This window comes from Gorilla gorilla, chromosome 7 (genome assembly GCF_029281585.2).
Source record: "Gorilla gorilla gorilla isolate KB3781 chromosome 7, NHGRI_mGorGor1-v2.1_pri, whole genome shotgun sequence".
NCBI classification, from domain to species: domain Eukaryota; kingdom Metazoa; phylum Chordata; class Mammalia; order Primates; family Hominidae; genus Gorilla; species Gorilla gorilla.
Genome location: NC_073231.2, coordinates 100,692,830 through 100,712,003, shown reverse-complemented (window position 1 = coordinate 100,712,003; position 19,174 = coordinate 100,692,830). Strand labels below are relative to the sequence as shown.

Below are 19,174 nucleotides of genomic sequence, written 5' to 3'. Positions count from 1 at the left end.
AATACACATTTAATATTATAAATAAAAAATAAAATCAAGAAAGTAAATTATAGGTGAAGGTTTATTCTTAATGCTCCAATTCTGCAAGTGTGAAAAGGAATGTAATATTCTATTGTTATACTAACCTAATAACATTTCTTCCCTGTTTTAATCACATGTGAAGTCTTCAATACTATCCAACCTTAAATACTACTGATTTTGAATTCCAGTTGATTAAATGATTAATAGTTTCTTAAAATGACATATAAACAAAAGATCTTTCCAAAGGTGGCCAAGGCAGACAGGTTCATCACAGGTGAGTACTACAGAACTCGTAAGATTGTCCAACTTTATGATATACAGAATAAAAGCTGATGTTCTTGAAATCAACCTTTAATAGGTTAATAGTATAAATAGGATAAATATTAAGAACTCAAACACAACTGATAGAAACATACCAATACATACCGATACATGATACCTAACGTAGATTCCCTCTGTTTTATTAAACTAACTCTGCCATCATTTCCTCGTTTGTGCTGACTGGACACACTACAGATTTGAACAACAACTTCCCAGAGGTCTTTGGCAGTCCGTCTACTTTCTTTAGGGCCTGGAAGTTCTTTGCATGTAGCTGCTAAAAGCTGTCCAAGCTATAACATGAAAAACAAAATACACAAAAGATAATCTGTAATGTTGTGCACATTAGTTCTATTATCAAGGCACACTGGAGGAAAGATGGAATGACTGTCCAAACATACTGAGCACAGTTATTTTATGCTGTGCATTCTGTACAACCTTTGAGGAATTTAGGGCTCATTGCGTACTGACAGATCTGAATCTGAGAAAGATCCTCTGGTTCGAGCATACGAACTTTGTCTCTGAACAATTATAGTCTAATGAAAACGAAAATGAGACAACGCAAAGAGATAGGTGATTTATTAAGTGGAAAAAAAAACGAGTTGCTAAATACACATAGTATGATCCCACGTTACATAGGGAAAAAGAAAGTGTAATGGAAGGCATACACCAACATGTTAACTGTAATAAAAGCCCAGGGGGTGAGATTAAAATAGTGCTCAGATTTCTCTCTCTCCCTCGTGCACATACACACACATACAACTTTTAATCACTAAAAAAAAAAATTGTTTCAACGAAAAAAATAAGGAAAGGAATAAGGAAACTGAAGTTGGCAGAATTAAGGGATACAGATTTAAAGCAATTTTTCTCTAAGAAAATTGGTAGCAACTGGGAATGGAGCTACTGCTCATCTGAGGAGGTAGAATTAAGGCAGGACAGGTTACACAAAGTGACTGGTATGAATAAAAGCAGCCTCAATGACCTAAGATGTAGGGAGGACCCAGAAATAAAGAGTGGAAAAGCTAAAAGCAAAAGACAGGGAAAGATTGACTTACAATAAATTCAGAATTTCTTTTCTTTTCTTTTTGGAGGCAGGGTCTTGCTCTGCACCCAGGCTGGAATGCAGTGGTATAATCTTGGCTCACTGCAACCTCCGCCTCCCAGGCTCAAACGATTCTTGTGCCTCAGCCTCCTGAGTAGCTGGAATTACAGGCATGTGTCACCATGCCCGGCTAATTTCTGTATTTTTAGTAGAGACAGGGTTTCACCATGTTGGCCAGGCTGGTCTCGAACTCCTGGCCTCAAGTGATCTATCCGCCTCGGCCTCCCAAAGTGCTGAGATTACAGGCGTGAGCCACAGCATCTGGCCAAATTCAGAACTGGGCCCCTTTATCCTTGTTCATATTAACTTTTATACTCCATGGCTCTTGTAGAGGGTGCAGTAGCAAGGATAATTTCAAATCCATCAGGAACCCCTGGTTTCTACTTAAAATGGACCTAGACAATTTTCTAGGGGTCCCTACTGCTTAAGGCGGCTTTTTTAAGGAGGTGGCAAGATTGTGACAAGGACAAAAATTGGTGGTTTTTCTCTACATTTTTTTGTTATGAAAAATTTCAAACAGAAAAATAAAAAAAAAGTTCAATAAATACCTGACACATTGTGACTATTCTGCCATGTTTGCTTTATATATCTACATAAATTGTTTTGTTAAACCATATTAAACTAAGTTAGACACAATATTTCATCCCTAAATACTTCCACATACATCTTCTAAGGACGACGACATTCTTCTTCATAACCACAACTCTGTGATCATGCCTAAGAAAATTAACAAGAGTACTGTGGCTTTCCGAAGCTCGTGAGAATAACATAAAAACCCTACCTATACTAGGTGAATAGACATGGACCAAATGGCCTAGCAGGATATTTCATCCTGCAAGCTTACCTAAAATACTCTTCTCTGACAAATGGAATCACAATACATGCAGCTATTCACTGCAGTGTAATGCCAGGGCTACTGTAGCTCTTAGCTCAAATTCATCTTCTGTTGTCAGGGATCATATGCTTTAAGGTCACTGAATTTATTACATAAATTTAATTTAAAAAATTTTCAAAGTCTAAGGCCTCAAATCAATTGAATTCCACAAACACCTACTATGTGGTGGGCATCATGGAAAGCACAACATAAAAATTAACTGCCCTGAAGCAGTTCATTGTCTTATAGAGAAGACAAGTGGATAAATAACTTACTATTCAGCATAAACACAACAAAAGAAATAAGTCAACAGTACAACAGTAGCAGGATCAGTACAACAGTACAAAGGAAGCAGGAAGAGGAAGTGATTTACTCATTTACAGAGAAAAGAATATGGGAAAGCATCAGAGAAATCACACAAACACGCAAAGCTGGAAAGGACATCCTGGCTAATGTGACAAACAGCGTGTGCACAGGTGCAGAATGGAAACATGGCGTGGGCATGCTGGTGCTGCCAGCACAGGGCTGGAACGCCAAGGGGCAGGGGAACTGCACCTGGAGGAGGAGAAGCATGCACACCTTAAGAAGCCTGGTAGGCCACATGAACAACCTAAGGTTTTAGCCTATACTAGCACCACTGTGGCTGCCAACCCCCCCACTACTACCTAGGTTCTTATCATCCAAGTGCCTATAACCTGTGCCCTTTCCATTATGTGACACTGCCACCCACTCTGATCCAAGGGGCAGACTAGACAGTTTTATATTATTTCAAAAGGGTATATTTTAGTGACACGCTTAAGAATTTTCTGTTCCTATTTGTGATTACGTAATATATGAGTAGGAAAATATGTTCCTATGTAACAGAATAGAAAACATTAAAATCACCAAATTTCCCATTATCTAGAGATAATGGCTGTTAATATCCTTTCAGACTTTTTCCTACACGTGTGTGCGTGTGTGTGTGTGGTGCATTCGACACCAGATTGGAAGTGTGGAAACTGATTCAGATTGTATTTTTTTCAAAACACAATCCCTCATTCTAAACTTCTTTCTCTAATTCCTTTTTCCTTGACATTAACAAGGCAGTGAGAGGCCAATTATGTATGGAAGGTGGCACACAAAACCCTAACCACCAGATGACATATGAAGAGACATCTAAGTGACAATTCTTTCACAAAGTCACCACACATCCTTCCTCCTTTTGGACCAGATCAGGGGAACTGCAGGAAGCAGTGAGACAGCCTCTCCCAGAGTTAGGCAACCAACAAAACAATTTCCTGTGTCCTTACACATTGCAGACCCTCAAGCATTCATTACACAAACACATGCCTATCTCTCCTGGTGCACAGCTCCACAGAATTCACTGCCAGAGGTAAAGAGAAGAGTTACTATGCTGTCTTTGCACTCAGTGACAAGCTATGATTCTAAGTGTAAATGACAGTAACCTTGGAACACAACGGTTCCCTCATCTGATTTTCTTAAAGGCTAAGAAAATACTGGTGTCCATAATGAGACAAGTGCCCAATATATTAAGAACTCACATGCCAGAAAGTTCACTAAAGAGATAGAAATGATTCAGGTCGGGCGCGGTGGCTTATGCCTGTAATCCCAGCACTTTGGGAGGCCCAGGCGGGGGAATCACCTGAGGTCAGGAGTTCTAGACCTGCCATGGCAAAACCCCGTCTCTATTAAAAATACAAAACAAAAAAAAACTACCCGGGTGTGGTGGTGCATGCCTGTAATCCCAGCTACTTGGGAGGCTGAGGCACAAGAATGGGTTGAAACTGGGAGGTAGAGGTTGCAATGAGCCGAGATTGTGCCAGTGCACTCCAGCCTGGGCCACAGAGGGGGACTCAGTCTCCAAAAAAAAAGAAGAGACAGATATGATTCAATGTCTGAAATTTCAAAGAAAAGGGTAATTCAAGTATGGCAGTTTTCACGAGCAAGTGTAAAGATAACAAAAAGAGCCAGGCCGGGCGCGGTGGCTCACGCCTGTAATCCCAGGACTTTGGGTGGCCGAGGTGGGCTGATCACCTGAGGTCGGGAGTTGAGACCCGCCTGACTAACATGGAGAAACCTCATCTCTACTAAAAATACAAAATTAGCCAGGCGTGGTGGTGCGTGCCTGTAATCCCAGCTACTCGTGGGGCTGAGGCAGGAGAACTGCTTGAATCCAGGAGGCGGAGGTTGCAGTGAGCCGAGATCGTGCCATTGCACGCCAGCCTGGGCAACAAGAGCGAAACTCCGTCTCAAAAAAAAGGGCCGGGCTCGATGGCTCACGCCTGTAATCCCAGCACTTTGGGAGGCCAAGGCGGGCAGATCACGAGGTCAGGAGATGGAGACCATCCTGGCTAACACGGTGAAACCCCGTCACCACTAAAAATACAAAAAATTAGCCGGGCATGGCGGTGGGCGCCTGTAGTCCCAGCTACTCGGGAGGCTGAGGCAGGAGAATGGCGTGAACCCGGGAGGCGGAGCTGGCGGTGAGCCGAGATCGCGCCACTGCACTCCAGCCTGGGCGACAGAGCGAGACTCCGTCTCAAAAAAAAAAAAAAATTACAAAAAGGGGGGAAAAACTGAAGAAATCAATAAACTCTCAATAAATCCTGAAAGGGTTAAAATGAAATGAGCTCAGTTTTTAAAAGGACATACATGAAACATGAAGGAAGAAACAAGTAACCAAACACAAATGTTACAAAGTGGCACAGTTTTACAAGAGTTCCCAGATAAACACAGATTTAAAGGATTTTTTTTTTTTTGAGACAGAGTCTCGCTCTGTCGCCCAGGCTGGAGTGCAGTGGCGCCATCTCGGCTCACTGCAAGCTCCGCCTCCCGGGTTCACGCCATTCTCCTGCCTCAGCCTCCCGAGTAGCTGGGACTACAGGCGCCCGCCATTACGCCCAGCTAATTTTTTTTTGTATTTTTAGTAAGGACGGGGTTTCACCTTGTTAGCCAGGATGGTCTCGATCTCCTGACCTCGTGATCTGCCCGTCTCGGCCTCCCAAAGTGCTGGGATTGCAGGCGTGAGCCACTGCACCCAGCCGATTTAAAGGATTTTGTATTACCAAAGACAAGTTGGGACAAAGAATAACAAAAGGTAATAGGAACAATTAAAAATAATGGGAAAATCTGAAGCACCAAATATACCCAAAAAGGAAACAGGGACTTATAATGTTAAATCACTACATGTTTTACTTTGTTTTTTGGGTTTTTTTTTTTTTGAGGTAGAGTTTCGCTCTTGTTGCCCAGGCTGGAGTGCAATGGCACCATCTCAGCTCACGCAAACTCTGCCTCCTGGGTTCAAGCGATTCTCCTGCCTCAGCCTCCTGAGTAGCTAGGACTACAGGCACCTGCCACCACACCTGGCTAATTTTTGTATTTTTCGTAGAGACAGGGTTTCACCATATTGGCCAGGCTGGTCTCGAACTCCTGACCTTGTGATCCGCACGTCTTGGCCTCCCAAAGTGCTGGGATTACAGGCGTGAGCCACCGCGCCCAGCCTACTTTGTTTTTTTTTAACTGTAAAACCAGAAAGTGAGAAAAACCCACTACTTACTCAGAGTGTGTATAATATTAACACATGAAAGATATAATCTTAGAAAAAACCTCCAGTTTCTTATTAGTTTTGATATTTTCTGTACTCAGAAGCATTTTAGGTTGCAAAGGATATAATTAAGACAACAAAATAACTTACTGCCAATTTACTGAATAAATTCTTTCACTAGGGGAATAATTACTAATAGCAAACCTATTGGAGATTCAGACATAGCAAACTTAGAAGGATAAAATTCTAAAGAAGAATAAAGTGTTAAAATGGAAACAAGGAGAAGTGCATCCCTGACGGACTCCATCAGTTCTAGAGTGTGATTAGAGCAACCAAAGCAAAGAAAGCGAATCTCTCATTACTTAGGATTACACCAATGTGTTATCTGTTAACTAAATAATCTGTGACTACATGCTCATGAATTACAGGGCATTAGAAAGAAATATTAGAACAAGGTCAAGTGCATGAATTATCAAAAACTATCCTTTAACTACAAATCAACAAGCATTTGTCCAATCATTTGTATCACAGAAATTAGACAAGTTCCCAAAGTAGTATAAAGTTAAAGAAACAAGTATAATAATACCATCCTAACAATCCTTTTATTTAAACATTAACTACCTTTACATATGGATTACTCTGAAGCAAAAATGCAGGAACTTGGAGTGTAAGGTATTCATTTTCTCTCCAGTTTAACATAAAGGCAACACATTCCTCAGCTATAACTTGACGAAGAGGAATATCTAAAAAGCAAAGAAGAAAACAGGTGGAATTACCATCACAACATTAAAATAGGAACAAAGCAAATACTTGCTCAGATTTCAATTGAATAAAAAACAGGACGGGTATGGTGGCTCACACCTGTAATCCCAACACTTTGGGAGGCCAAGGCAGGAGGATCACTTGAGGCCAGGAGTTCGAGACCAGCCTGGGCAACAGAGTGAGACCTTGTCTCAAAAATAAAATTTTGTAGAGACAGGGTCTCACTCTGTCACCCAGGATAGAGTGCAGTGGTGTGATTATGGTTCACTGCAGCCTTGAGCTCCCAGGCTCAAGCGATCCTTCCACCTCAACCTCCCCAAGTAGCCGGGACCACAGGTCCCACCACACCTGGCTAATGCTACCACACCTGGCTAATTTTTGCATTTTTGTAGAGATGGGGTCTCACTATGTTGTCCAGGCTGGTCTCGAACTCCTGGACTCCAGCGATCTGCCCGCCTCGGCCTCCCAAAGTGCTGGGATTAAAGGCGTGAGCCACCATGCCCAGCCTCCTTCTTATTTTAAACACTGTTTATAAGCACAAGCTATAGGACAAGTTGCTGAACATTTAATAAGTTAGGAGTTTACAAAAATTATATGCAGAGCTATCAGTCCTTTACCCTCCCTATCCCCAAAAAAGTGATGTGAACTACAAACTGTTCAGCCAAAAAGGTAGCACAAAGAGACTAATGATTTAAAGGAACTTTCACCCATTTCAAAGAGAGCACAGGCTTTGAAGCTGGGCTGGAGTAAGTCATAGTTCTGTCTCTTCCTGTGTGACTGTGGGCAAATTCCTCAACCTCTCTGCACCTCGGTTTCTTAGTTACAAAATGGGGATAAGGAAACAGTAGCTACTTCACAGAGCTGCTATGAGGACTAAATGAGTTATGCACCTGAAGCTTAGAACAATGCCTGACACGTAGTTAGCACTCAACAAACATTAGGGTTTAAACATTCTTTCTCATTTTAGAAAACCATGTATGGAAAACCTACCTCCCACTTTTAAAAAGTAAACATGTATACAGCAGCATGCATTCTTTAGTGCCAGCATATTATTAGATCAATCCTCATGAAGACATTACAATATTTAAGAGCACTGATGTGTTAAAGCTCAAAGGCATTCTCTCTATAGGGTACTAAAAAGTTATGATCTACAACTGCATGCCCCTGCTGGAAATTAGACTTTAATTAGAAATTAAATTAACCCATAGGACTCAAGACGGTAGCACTTGCTTCTGTTCTGACACATTACTATCACCTTCCTTTTATAATGCAATTCCACTGTTTATACTATTAAATGTGTACAGTATGATTTAATTGCTCTAAATACTTCTAAAGCAGAAAAATAAGAAACTGCTTTAACTAAGAAAGATTTATATGTGTCGTAGATGATCATTTATATGGTAAGCCCCTTTTCATAGCAAGACATTTACAATTAGAATTAAACACTCAAGATCTGTTCCTAAAGTAGCCACAAGCGAATTTCTAGCCCACTGGCAATCAGTGTGAAGGCATTTTATGGCTGTAACAAGGAAATAAAACTACAATCTGTACACTCAAGGACATTTTGATTCTTTCAAACACCTGAAAATTGCAATATAGTTTCTCTAGTGTGTAGAAGTATCCCCCAAAATTCATGTGTATCTGGAACCTGAGAACGTGACCTTATTTGGAAATAGTCTTTGCAGATGTAATTAGCTATGATGAAGTCAGCTGGATTAGGGCAGAACTTAGATCCAATGACTGGTGTCCCTGTAAGAAGAGAACACAGACATACACAGGGGGAAGGCCATGTGAGGACAGCAGCAGAGACTGGAGCAATGCAGCCCAAGCCAAAGATTGCTGGGTCACCAGAAGCTAGGAAGACGCAAGGAAAGAGTCTTTCTTGGAGCCTTTGGGGGCAGCACAGCCCTGCAGACATCCTGACTTCAGACATCCGGCCTCCAGAACTGGGAGATAATATATTTCTGTTGTTTTAAGTCACCCAGTTTGTGGTACCTTGTTACAGAAATCCCAGAAACAAACAGTTTCCTTCATTTTTCCCAATGTTCTCAAGTGAACACCAAACCCAAATTCTGTTTTAGGAGTGAAATAACTTTTTTCAAAGATGATAAAAACTCAGCTGGGCATGGTGGCTCATGCCTCTAATCCCAGCACTTTGGGAGGGCGAGGAGGGTGGATCACCTGAGGTGTCAGGAGTTCAAAACCAGCCTGGCCAACATAGTGAAACCCCATCTCTACAAAAATACAAAAATTAGCCAGGCATGACGGTGGGTTCCTGTCATCCCAGCAACTGAGGAGGCTGAGGCAGGAGAGTCACTTTAACCCGGGAGGCAGAGACTGCAGTGGGCCGAGATCACGCCATTACACTCCAGCCTGGGTGACAGAGCTACACTCCATCTCAAAAAAAAAAAAAAAAGATTACAAACTCAAATAAATCTGCTTTTAAATTTTCCCCCACAATTATCTGAGTACTGAGTTTCTGAAATTTGTCTTTGTGAACCAGTCTTACCAGGAAGCCTCATTTCCAGATAGCCTCGTACTCTACTTATAAGGTCGGATGGCGGTCTCTCTCCTGCCTGCCCTGTCCCAGCTTCGTGTGTATGAATATCCAAAAGCAACATCTCATTCAGCATGACCTGACGAAGCTTCGGTGAGAACTCTGTTACCAACTCCAAACAAGCAGCAAAGAGCTGTTTAGCATGGGAAAAGTCCTATGAAAAGAAAAAGAATAGCCTGGGTCACCTTTCCTTTGGTGCCAAAAAATGTGTGCCTTTATGTTGACAGAGCAAAGAGGAGAAGGATTAGTTCAAATGGTTAACGTTGCTTTTCTCAGGGAGTAAGGCTAGATAGTATTTTCATCTCTGTATTGTTGATTTATTCCAAAAAATATTTAATACCTTTGTAATTTTAAAAAATCCAATAAACAATATAAAATACTTATATTATTAAGCAACTTTTATAAAAGTTATAAGATAACCAAAGACTTCTGTATTACACAGGTGTAAATTCTATTACAAGCACCCTCCTCCATCCAACATATTCAGAATTAGACCTTACACCATTCAAGGGTTACACATTCCAAAATCTTTGCACACCACCGTACTAGACGATAAAATTGGCTAACAAATAAAATGAAATAAATCAGCTATGATCCAAGTCCTTTCCTATGCATCTCTTATGTTTCTAAAGACTATATTCTATTGCTCCACATATTTCATTCACTCCCATAATCTGGCTTCTACCCCCATCATTACAAAGAAATAGCTCTCACAAGCGAAAGATCTTTTAATTGTCCAATCTACTGAACACTGTTATCTTACAGGAATTAGGGGCTTCAACTCAGTGCTATGTATTGCCCTTTTCTTGACATTTTCTTTTCCCCTAGCTATTCTACATTTGTCTGGTCCTCACACCCATCACACCACTACTTCTTGGACCCAGTAGTGCATTCCCTAGGGTCTCACGCTCTTTATATTCTCTCTGGGTGATCTTTGGTAATTCCCAAATCTGTAACTCCAGTCCAGACCATTCTCCAAGCTTTAGGCTGTTTCCAACTGTAGCTTCAAATTAAAATTGTAAAAATAAACTCACAATCTGCCCTGCAAAAATGTGTTTCTGCACATTCACTTGCTGGTATTGCCACTTGTTCTCTGACTCTCGAACCGGAAGTCTGAGCATCATGCTCAATTCTTTCTCCCTCTCTTGCCTTCCACATTACGTCAGTTGCCAATTGCTTCCAGATTTTACCTCCTAAATATTTCTCTAATATGTTCTCTTCTCTCTATCCCTTGTAACACTTGTGACACTTACTAGCTGTGTGCCCTTGGACAATTTAACACCTTTAAAACTGAGATAATACCTTCCACAAACTTTTTGTGAATAAATGAAACAATAAATGTATATGAAATTTCAGAACAGTCTCTGTGCCCAGTAAATGTTATGTTAGGTGTAGAAGGAGATAAAGCTGCTAACTACATTCCTCCTATTAAAACTTTTCAATGGCTTACAATTGTCTCATGATGCATTGTCTAATATGGCAGCCACTAGATAAGATGTGGCTACTGAGCATGTGAAATGTGACTAGTCCAAGTTGAGAGATTCTATCAGTATAAAATACTTAGTGGATTTTGAAGACTTAGCACATACATTTTCAAAAGAATGCAAAACATCCCAACTTTTTATATCGATTACACACTGAAATTAGACATACTGAGTTAAATAAATCATTTCAATCAACTACACTTTTTTATGAAATTACAGATTACATATGTGGCCTACATTACGTTCCCACTGGACAATGATGGTCTAGAGCAGCAGTTCTCCAACTTTAGCATGCAACAGAATTACTTTGAGGGCTTATTTAAAAAGATGTTGGGCCCCATCCCAGAATTTTTGATCCATTAGGTCTAGGACAGGGCCCCAAAATTTTTATTTCCAGCAAGTTCCAGCCACGTGCAGTGGCTCATGCCTGTAATGCCAGCACTTTGGGAGGCTGATGTGGAGGGATTGTTTGAGCCCAGGAGTTTAAGATCAGCCTGGGCAATATAAGGAGATGCTGTCTCCGCAAAAAAAAAAAAAACAAATTCTTTCAAATAAGCTGGGCATGGTGGCACATGCCTGTGGTTCCAGCTACTTAGGGGGCTGAGGTGGGAGAATTGCTTGAGCCCAGGAAGTCGAGGCTGCAGTGAGCCATGATCATGCCACTGCACCCCGGTCTGGGCAACACAGCAACGCCCTATCTCAAACAAAAAGTTCCCAAATGTCACAGATGCTGCTGGTGTGGGGATGTAGTTAACTTATTTAAGCCTCAATTTTAGTTCATTTCTGCCTTCCAAATGCTGTCTTTAACCTTCTTAAAGAACTCAGTGTATGATCAGTCACGCAACTGCACTATCTTGTGTGATTTAACATTCCACTTATGTCTCAACATCCCAGACTGCAAACTCGTATTTTTAAAGTGAGTATATTTTTAAAAAGTTTGTTTTTTAATCTTGGTACACAATCTTTACTAGCTGAATCCTAAAGAATACAAATAATATCTTGCATGTTCTCTCAACTTTTAAAAAGGCACAAAGCAGTATTCATTTGATCAAGACCATTTTAGTATAATTATAACGGTAAAGCAAAAAGAACAAACCAAAATGCCTTTTTAAATATCCTTTTAGGCCTATGACTGTGACTTTAAAGATTAGGAAAAGATTAAGTTCTGGTTCCTGACTTCCTGCTAAAATTAGTAAACCATATTCTTTTCTTTTTTTTTTTTTTTTTTTTTTTCGAGATGGACTATCACTCTGTCTCCCAGGCTGGAGTGCAATGACGCAATTTCAGCTCACTCCAACCTCCACCTCCCATGAGATTCTCCTGCCTCAGACTCTGAGTAGCTGAGATTATAGCCACCCGGCTAATTTTTGTATTTTTAGTAGAGAGAAGGTTTCACCATGTTGGCCAGGCTGGTCTTGACCTCAGTTGATCTGCCCACCTCAGACTCCCAAAGTGCTGGGATTACAGGTATGAGCCACGGCACCTGACCATAAAGCATATTCTTAACAAGTGTTTGATACACACTTTTACTCACCTTAACAGTACTGCAGTGCAAACCTTTGGCCATAAGAATATAAATCAAATCTCTTGTTAAATTGTCTTTAATTCCCAGGATAACACCACTATAGACAGAAGGTACTTCCCACTAAAAGAAACAAAAAATACATATATATATGCACACACAGAGGAAGCCAAATCTAGATAAGAATCTTTCAACAATCTTCAATCGCATTTAAAAAAAATAACCCACGGGTCGTCTCTTAAAGAGAAAGGAAAATGACAGCCATAATATAACACTAACGAAAACGAACACATTCGCTACAATCAACAAGTAATAAATAATGGACTGGGATTACTATTAGGAAAAAAAGGCACACAAAGACTAGGAGTTTTATATATATTAATTCAGGTAATCCTCACAACAATATCAAGGTAAGTACTATTATGCTACTACTGTCATTTTGCAAATGAGAAAACTGCAACACAAAGAAGTTAAATAACTTGTTCAAGATTATACGGCTATTTAAGTACGAAGCTGTCATTCAAGCTTAAGCGCGCGGTTAGTCCCAGAATCCCCTATCATAACTATTATGCTATACTTGTTCATCTTAAAAATTTTTGGTTTGTTCTTGATTTTTGAGATAGAGTCTCGCTCCGTCACCCAGGCTGGAGTGCAGTGGCGTGATCTCTGCTCACTGCAATCTCTGCCTCCCAGGTTCAAGTGATTCTCCTGCCTCAGCCTCTCAAGTAGCTGGAAATACAGGTGCGCGCCACCATGCCCAGCTAATTTTTATATTTTTAGTAGAGACAGGGTTTCGCTATGTTGCCTAGGTTGGTCTTGAACTCCTGGCCTCAAGTGATCCACCCACCTCAGCTCCCCAAAGTGCTGGGATTACAGGCATGAGCCACTGCACCTGGCCTTCATCTTAAAAATTCACACTAATAAACAGCATCAACGCTAAAAAAAAAAAAAAGCCCAACTAATTTTTAGAGCAATTTTTTCTTTTCTCTCTACTAGTATGTTTAAACCCAATTTTTAAAAATACAGGTCGGGCGCAGTGGCTCATGCCTATAATCCCAGCACTTTGGGAGGCTGAGGCAGGCAGATCACCTGAGGTCAGGAGGTCAGGAGTTCGAGACCAGCCTGACCAACATGGAGAACAACGTGGAGAAACCCGTCTCTACTAAAAATACAAAATTCATCAGGCATGGTGGGGCATGCCTGTAATCCCAGCTACTCGGGAGGCTGAGGAAGGAGAATCGCTTGAACCCGGGAGGCGGAGGTTGCAGTGAGCCAAGATCGCACCATTGCACTCCAGCCTGGGCAACAATAGTGAAACTCCGTCTCAAAAAAAAAAAAAAAAAAACCATACATTTCTGGCTGCCTTTTTACCACATCTTCAGCAGGGGAGGAGTAAGTATGTAGTTAGTTACGAGCATTACCATATTGCTTTAATTTCTCCTGTATCTGTCGATTACTTCCCTTGTATCTCTAAGCTACATTCCACTGAAATGGTGTTTTAAAAGTTATTTTCATTTGCACTTTCTATGCAGGAAAACTTTCTAATAGATAAACTCAGAAACAGGTAAATGTATTAGCTGGGAGTTTTTAAAGGAACATTTAAAGCCAAAAATGTTCCATAATGAAGTATTATGCTACAGAATGCATAAATAATATACTATTTACATATATTTACAACTATATTTAAAATGCAGCCAGACGTGGTGGCTCACACCTGTAATCCCAACACTTGGGGAGGCAGAGGCGGGTAGATCACTTGTGGTCAGGAGTTCGAGATCATCCTGGCCAACATGGTGAAACCCCATCTCTACTAAAAATACATAAATTAGCCGGGCATGGTGACAGGTACCTGTAATTCCAGCTACCAGGGAGGCTGAGGCAGGAGAATCACTTGAATCTGGGAGACAGAGGTTGCAGTGAACCAAGATTGCACCACTGCGCTCCAGCCTGAGCAACAGAGTGAGATTCTGTCTCAAAAAACAAATGAATGAAATAAAATGCGTATATTTTGTCAACAAATGGAAAAACTCATTTTTAGATGTTACTCATTTAATGGTATCTTTTTGTTTCTGACATTTCCCATTTTCTCTGTCAATGGATGTTAAAAACGCAATTATGTTCATATGAAGGTCTTAAAACTGTTAAGTAAGAGGTCCTTATTATCAAAAAGGTCAGGGAACAGCTTTTCTATTAAATTACCTCAGAAAACAAGGGCAATTTTCTTATCTGTTCTTGACATAGGGTTTACCTTATTAGACACTGTCCAGAACTGGCGCTCTGAAGTCATACCATGTAATTCAATTAAAATTTGTCTAATCCTCCAAGGATCCACTGACAATATAAGTTGATGCTCTAACTGACCAATGTTGACACTTGCTGAAGCTAAAAAAAGATTTATATTTCAATGATTTAATTCAAAGATATACACGAGAATGACAATTTACTTAAAATTATGTATTTTGTATATCTATAAATTAAAAGCTGCTATCATCTTGAGAACTGATTCATTCAACATTGTATAAATTACACATTAACTTTATCCTCACACAGAAAACCTAACAAAATTTTACTGTATCTACATTTAATAAATGAATGCATTTTAAAAATAAAGATAATGAAAATATAAACAAGATAAAAATCAATATTTATTTCATGCAAAGAACTATGTGGAATATATGAAAATAATTAAGACATACACTACTTAACTTATACACTACTTTTGAATATAATGTGTTAACAGAAGCATATATAAAACGTTAATTTTGAGTAATAAACATTAAGCATGTGTTTTATGAGAGAAGGGGGCATGCTCTTCCCAGAGAACCAAAAATGATTACCAAAATCCCTAATTACAGCTCAGATATCAGATACGGTCTTCAATAATGCATTTCCAGCATTTCTGTGTTAACCTTACCCTTTTCCTTTACAACTGGACATTCAACCAGTTTAAATCTAGTGAAGGTCAAAGAAGCTAAAAGTTTGCTTTTGTTAAACCAATTGAATTCTCTCTCATCTATATTAAATGTTGAAGTTTATGCTTCTTATTTAAAAACAGCATTGTATTTTCTACTTATATTTGTAAGGGCAAAAATGGAAAAAAAAATCAAACAAGGCAAAAACGGCAATACTGCCAAAGCTGTTCAGTCAGCAGATACTAGCACAGTGATATAGACTGACATGCACGAAAATCTGTCCTCTTGGTCCCAGCATTTCTCACCACTCCTCTCCCCCTTTCTGTTTTTACCTCCATGAACATATTGGCAGCAGTGTTACCTTGGTCTATTTCTCCAGCGAAAATCTTTTTTTTTTTTTTTTTTGAGTCGGAGTCTCGCTCTGTCACCCAGGCTGGAGTGCAGTGGCGCGATCTTGGCTCACTGCAAGCTCCGCCTCCTGGGTTCACGCCATTCTCCTACCTCAGCCTCCAGAGTAGCTGGGACTACAGGCGCCCACCACCATGCCTGGCTAATTTTTTGTATTTTTAGTAGAGGCGGGGTTTCACCGTGTTAGCCAGGATGGTCTCTATCTGCTGACCTCGTGATCCACCCGTCTCGGCCTCCCAAAGTGCTGGGATTACAGGCGTGAGCCACTGTGCCCGGCCTTCCCCAGCTAAAATCTTTTATGTATCTAGGCCTGAATCTGCACTAATCATTGGCTTGGCAGAGCTCCAGAGCATAACTGCTTATACAGAAATCTGATACGGAAGACAGGTGAATTTCTATTAATTACCAACACAAGTGTTAATTAAAACAAGAGAGAATCCTCAAATATATTTCAAGGTTAATTTGAATAGAGGGGCAAAACATGCCAACATTTTGGCTGGCCGACTAGAGAGCTAACCTGGGATATCATAAAATGAAGTTACAGGTTTAATGCACAGATTTACTCTAGGGGATCTCTTCCTCATCTGATCAACAAGTAGCTTTCGTTCTTCATCTTTCAACAATGTAATGAAAAGCTCATGTGAAGAAATCATGAAAACATACTGCAGATCTTCCAACCCCAGACACACATTCCTAGATCAGTAAGAAATATTGTGAAACAAAAAAGTGTATAATTTAGTTTGAGAAAAACAATCATATCAACCAATTTTAATAAGCCATTTAAAAAGCCACCATTACATAAACTGTATAATGATATTTTAAAATAGATTTTAAAATTTCCCTTTGGTCCTTATTTAAAATTGTGATGTCAATGCCACAATATTGAAAAAAGGTAACTATATAATCCTAATGTCTCACGTGGCTATACAAATTTGAACTTAATGGGTTCTCAAACACCAGTTACTGCCTGGTTAAAAGATACCCAAGACAAAAACAAAAGATAATACAGATATTTTGTTCACAGGACTAAGTTCAAAGCTAAAAAAAAAAAAAAAAAGAAAGAAAAAAGAAAAGAAAGGTACTTACTTTAGAAAAGCAGCCATGTTTCCTTTCAAAGACTCTGAAGCTTTTTCTAAATTTACTGATCTTGAACATACCTAGGAATTTGAGTAATTTTCATTTGAATATGGGTACTTATAAAAATGTAAATTATAATTTGAAAAGGCTGGATTTAAAAACAACTGAATTTTCCTTTTTCAACCATGTACCAATCACAGATTTAGTTAAGTAACTTAACAGAAAAGACCAGACCAAGGAATAACAATCCATCACAAAGAGGGAATGGAATGTGACCATTTTAATAAGTGCAGGTGTATACATGTAGCAAAGAATAACCTAGTTACCATGCTATACAGTTCTCACAGAATTTATCAACTATGTTGCCAAATTATATTAAGTGATAAACCATAGAAATCAGTAGCTCCTGTCAGAAAAGAGTTAAAAAAATAAAAAATTTTTAAAACCAAAAAGAAAATAATTGAAAAGAGTGATTTATCACAAATATAGAACTAATGGTTCTATATTCATGAGCTATTCATGAATATTTAAAAAGGTAACCAAGGTTTAAAAAGTAAACAATGCAAACAAAGAATAGAAACTAGTTATGGTCATATTAGTTATCTACAAATAATATTTTCATATTATGTTTAATTTATTCATTAGATTAGGATTCCTCCTCATATATTACTTATAAGAAGCCAAAATAAAATATAACTAGTGTAAAAGTCCGTAATCTCAAGAAATTGCTAAATATTTTTTACATTGACACACACACAAAATAGAATTTTCATAGTAGTATTAATCATAGTAGCCAAAAAGTATAAGTAACCTGCAGTCTACCAACTGATGAATAAACACACAAAATACAGTATATATCCATTCAATTAAGTATTATTCAGCCATAAAAAGTACTGATACATGCTACAATATTGAAAACGTGCTAAGAAGCCAGTTACAAAAGATCATCTATTTCATAGTTCCATTTACATAAAATATCCAGAACAGATAAATCTATAGAGAAATTAGATTAGTAGTTGCCTCAGGTGGTGCAAGATTGAGGGAAAATGAAGAGTGACAGGTAATGAATAAGAGATTATCTTTTTGGAGTGAAAAAAGGAAGTGAAGTGATAGCTGCACAACTCTAGGAATACACTAAAACGCACTGACTTATACACTTTAAATGCGTGAACTGTATGGTATGTGAATTATATCTTGATGAAACTGTTATTAAAAAAACAGGCTGGGTGCGGTGGCTCCTGCCTCTAATCCCAGCACTTTGGGAGGCTGAGACAGGTGGATCACCTGAGGTCAAGAGTACCAGATCAGCCTGGCCAACATGCTGAAACCTCGTCTCTACTAAAAATACAAAAAAAATTACGTGGGCATGGTGGCGCGGGCCTGTAGTCCCAGCTACTTGGGGAGGCTGAGGCAGGAGAATCACTTCAACCCAGGAGGCAGAGGTTGCAGTGAGTGGAGATCAGGCCACTGCACTCTAGCCTGGGCAACAGAGAGAGACTCCATCTCAAAAAAAAAAAGCAGTGTTTTAAAAGTACTATGTTCAAATACCATTTTCTGATTAACAAATTAACCTATCAGCAAATAACATCTGAGCATCTTGGAGTATGTATTATACACTTACATTCTAATAACTTTGTTTCTTTGCTGCCATATGTAAATATCTTATGGTGAGTAATAAATATCTGAGTCTCCTTTTACAACAGATTATTTATTCACATAGTGAGAAGCTTTGTACATGTGTCATGGAACAATGTAGGGAACATGTAACTTCTGATAAGCAAACCTAACAGATCATGTTATGTGAATTTCATGCACTTCAATTTAAAAAAAGAAAAACTCAAACTAGTGGGCATCTCTGTAGATGCTTTAATATTAAAATAATAAATTTTAATACTAATAAACTTAAGATGAAATGGACAAATCCTTAGAAAATAACTTAAAACTAACTCTAGAAAAATGAGAATATCGTTCTATGATCACTGATCAAAAACCTTCCCATAAAAAAATTACCCAGGCCCAGACTTTACTGGTAAATTCTACCCAACACAGAAAGAAGCAATGACTTCATTTTTACACAAACTTTTCCAGACAATAAAAAAGACAGATGCCTCAACTTATTTATAAGGCAAGCATGACCTTGACACCAAAATCAAAGGAAGGACAAGAAAGAAAAAAATGTGTGCATCGGCTGGGTGTCATGGCTCACACCTGTAATCCAGGCACTTTGGGAGGCAGAGGTGGGAGGATCACTTGAGGTCAGGAGTTTGAAACCAGCCCAGCCAACATGGTAAAACCCCGTCTCTAATAAAAATACAAAAAAATTAGCTGGGCATGGTGGCGGGTGCCTGTAATCTCAGCTACTGTGGAGGCTGAGGCAGGAGAATCACTTGAAGCCGGAGAGGGAAGTTGTAGTGAGTCAAGATTGCGCCACTGCACTCCAGTTTGGCCGACACAGTAAGACTTCGTCTCAAAAAATAAAAAAATAAAAATATGTGCATCAATCTCATACATGAATGTAGAAAAAAAATCTTCATATATTGGCAAACCAAGTTCAGCAATTTCTATTAAAAAAAGATCATGACCTAGTTGGGTC

General features: G+C 39.2%; 1 protein-coding gene across 3 annotated transcripts in view; it reads right to left on the bottom strand.

The window, feature by feature from the left end:
- The window catches only part of INTS8 (integrator complex subunit 8), a 57,282-nt gene that overhangs the window by 14,332 nt on the left and 23,776 nt on the right, over positions 1 to 19,174 (bottom strand). For all 3 annotated transcript variants that reach the window (XM_004047323.5, XM_055349407.2, XM_063709379.1), the window contains exons 11-17: positions 16,591 to 16,661; positions 16,022 to 16,197; positions 14,433 to 14,566; positions 12,197 to 12,307; positions 9,131 to 9,332; positions 6,481 to 6,602; positions 448 to 632 (exon numbers count right to left, since the gene is read on the bottom strand). In XM_004047323.5, the coding sequence (XP_004047371.3) occupies positions 448 to 632; positions 6,481 to 6,602; positions 9,131 to 9,332; positions 12,197 to 12,307; positions 14,433 to 14,566; positions 16,022 to 16,197; positions 16,591 to 16,661 (1,001 nt within the window). The remainder of the gene's footprint in view (positions 1 to 447; positions 633 to 6,480; positions 6,603 to 9,130; positions 9,333 to 12,196; positions 12,308 to 14,432; positions 14,567 to 16,021; positions 16,198 to 16,590; positions 16,662 to 19,174) is intronic.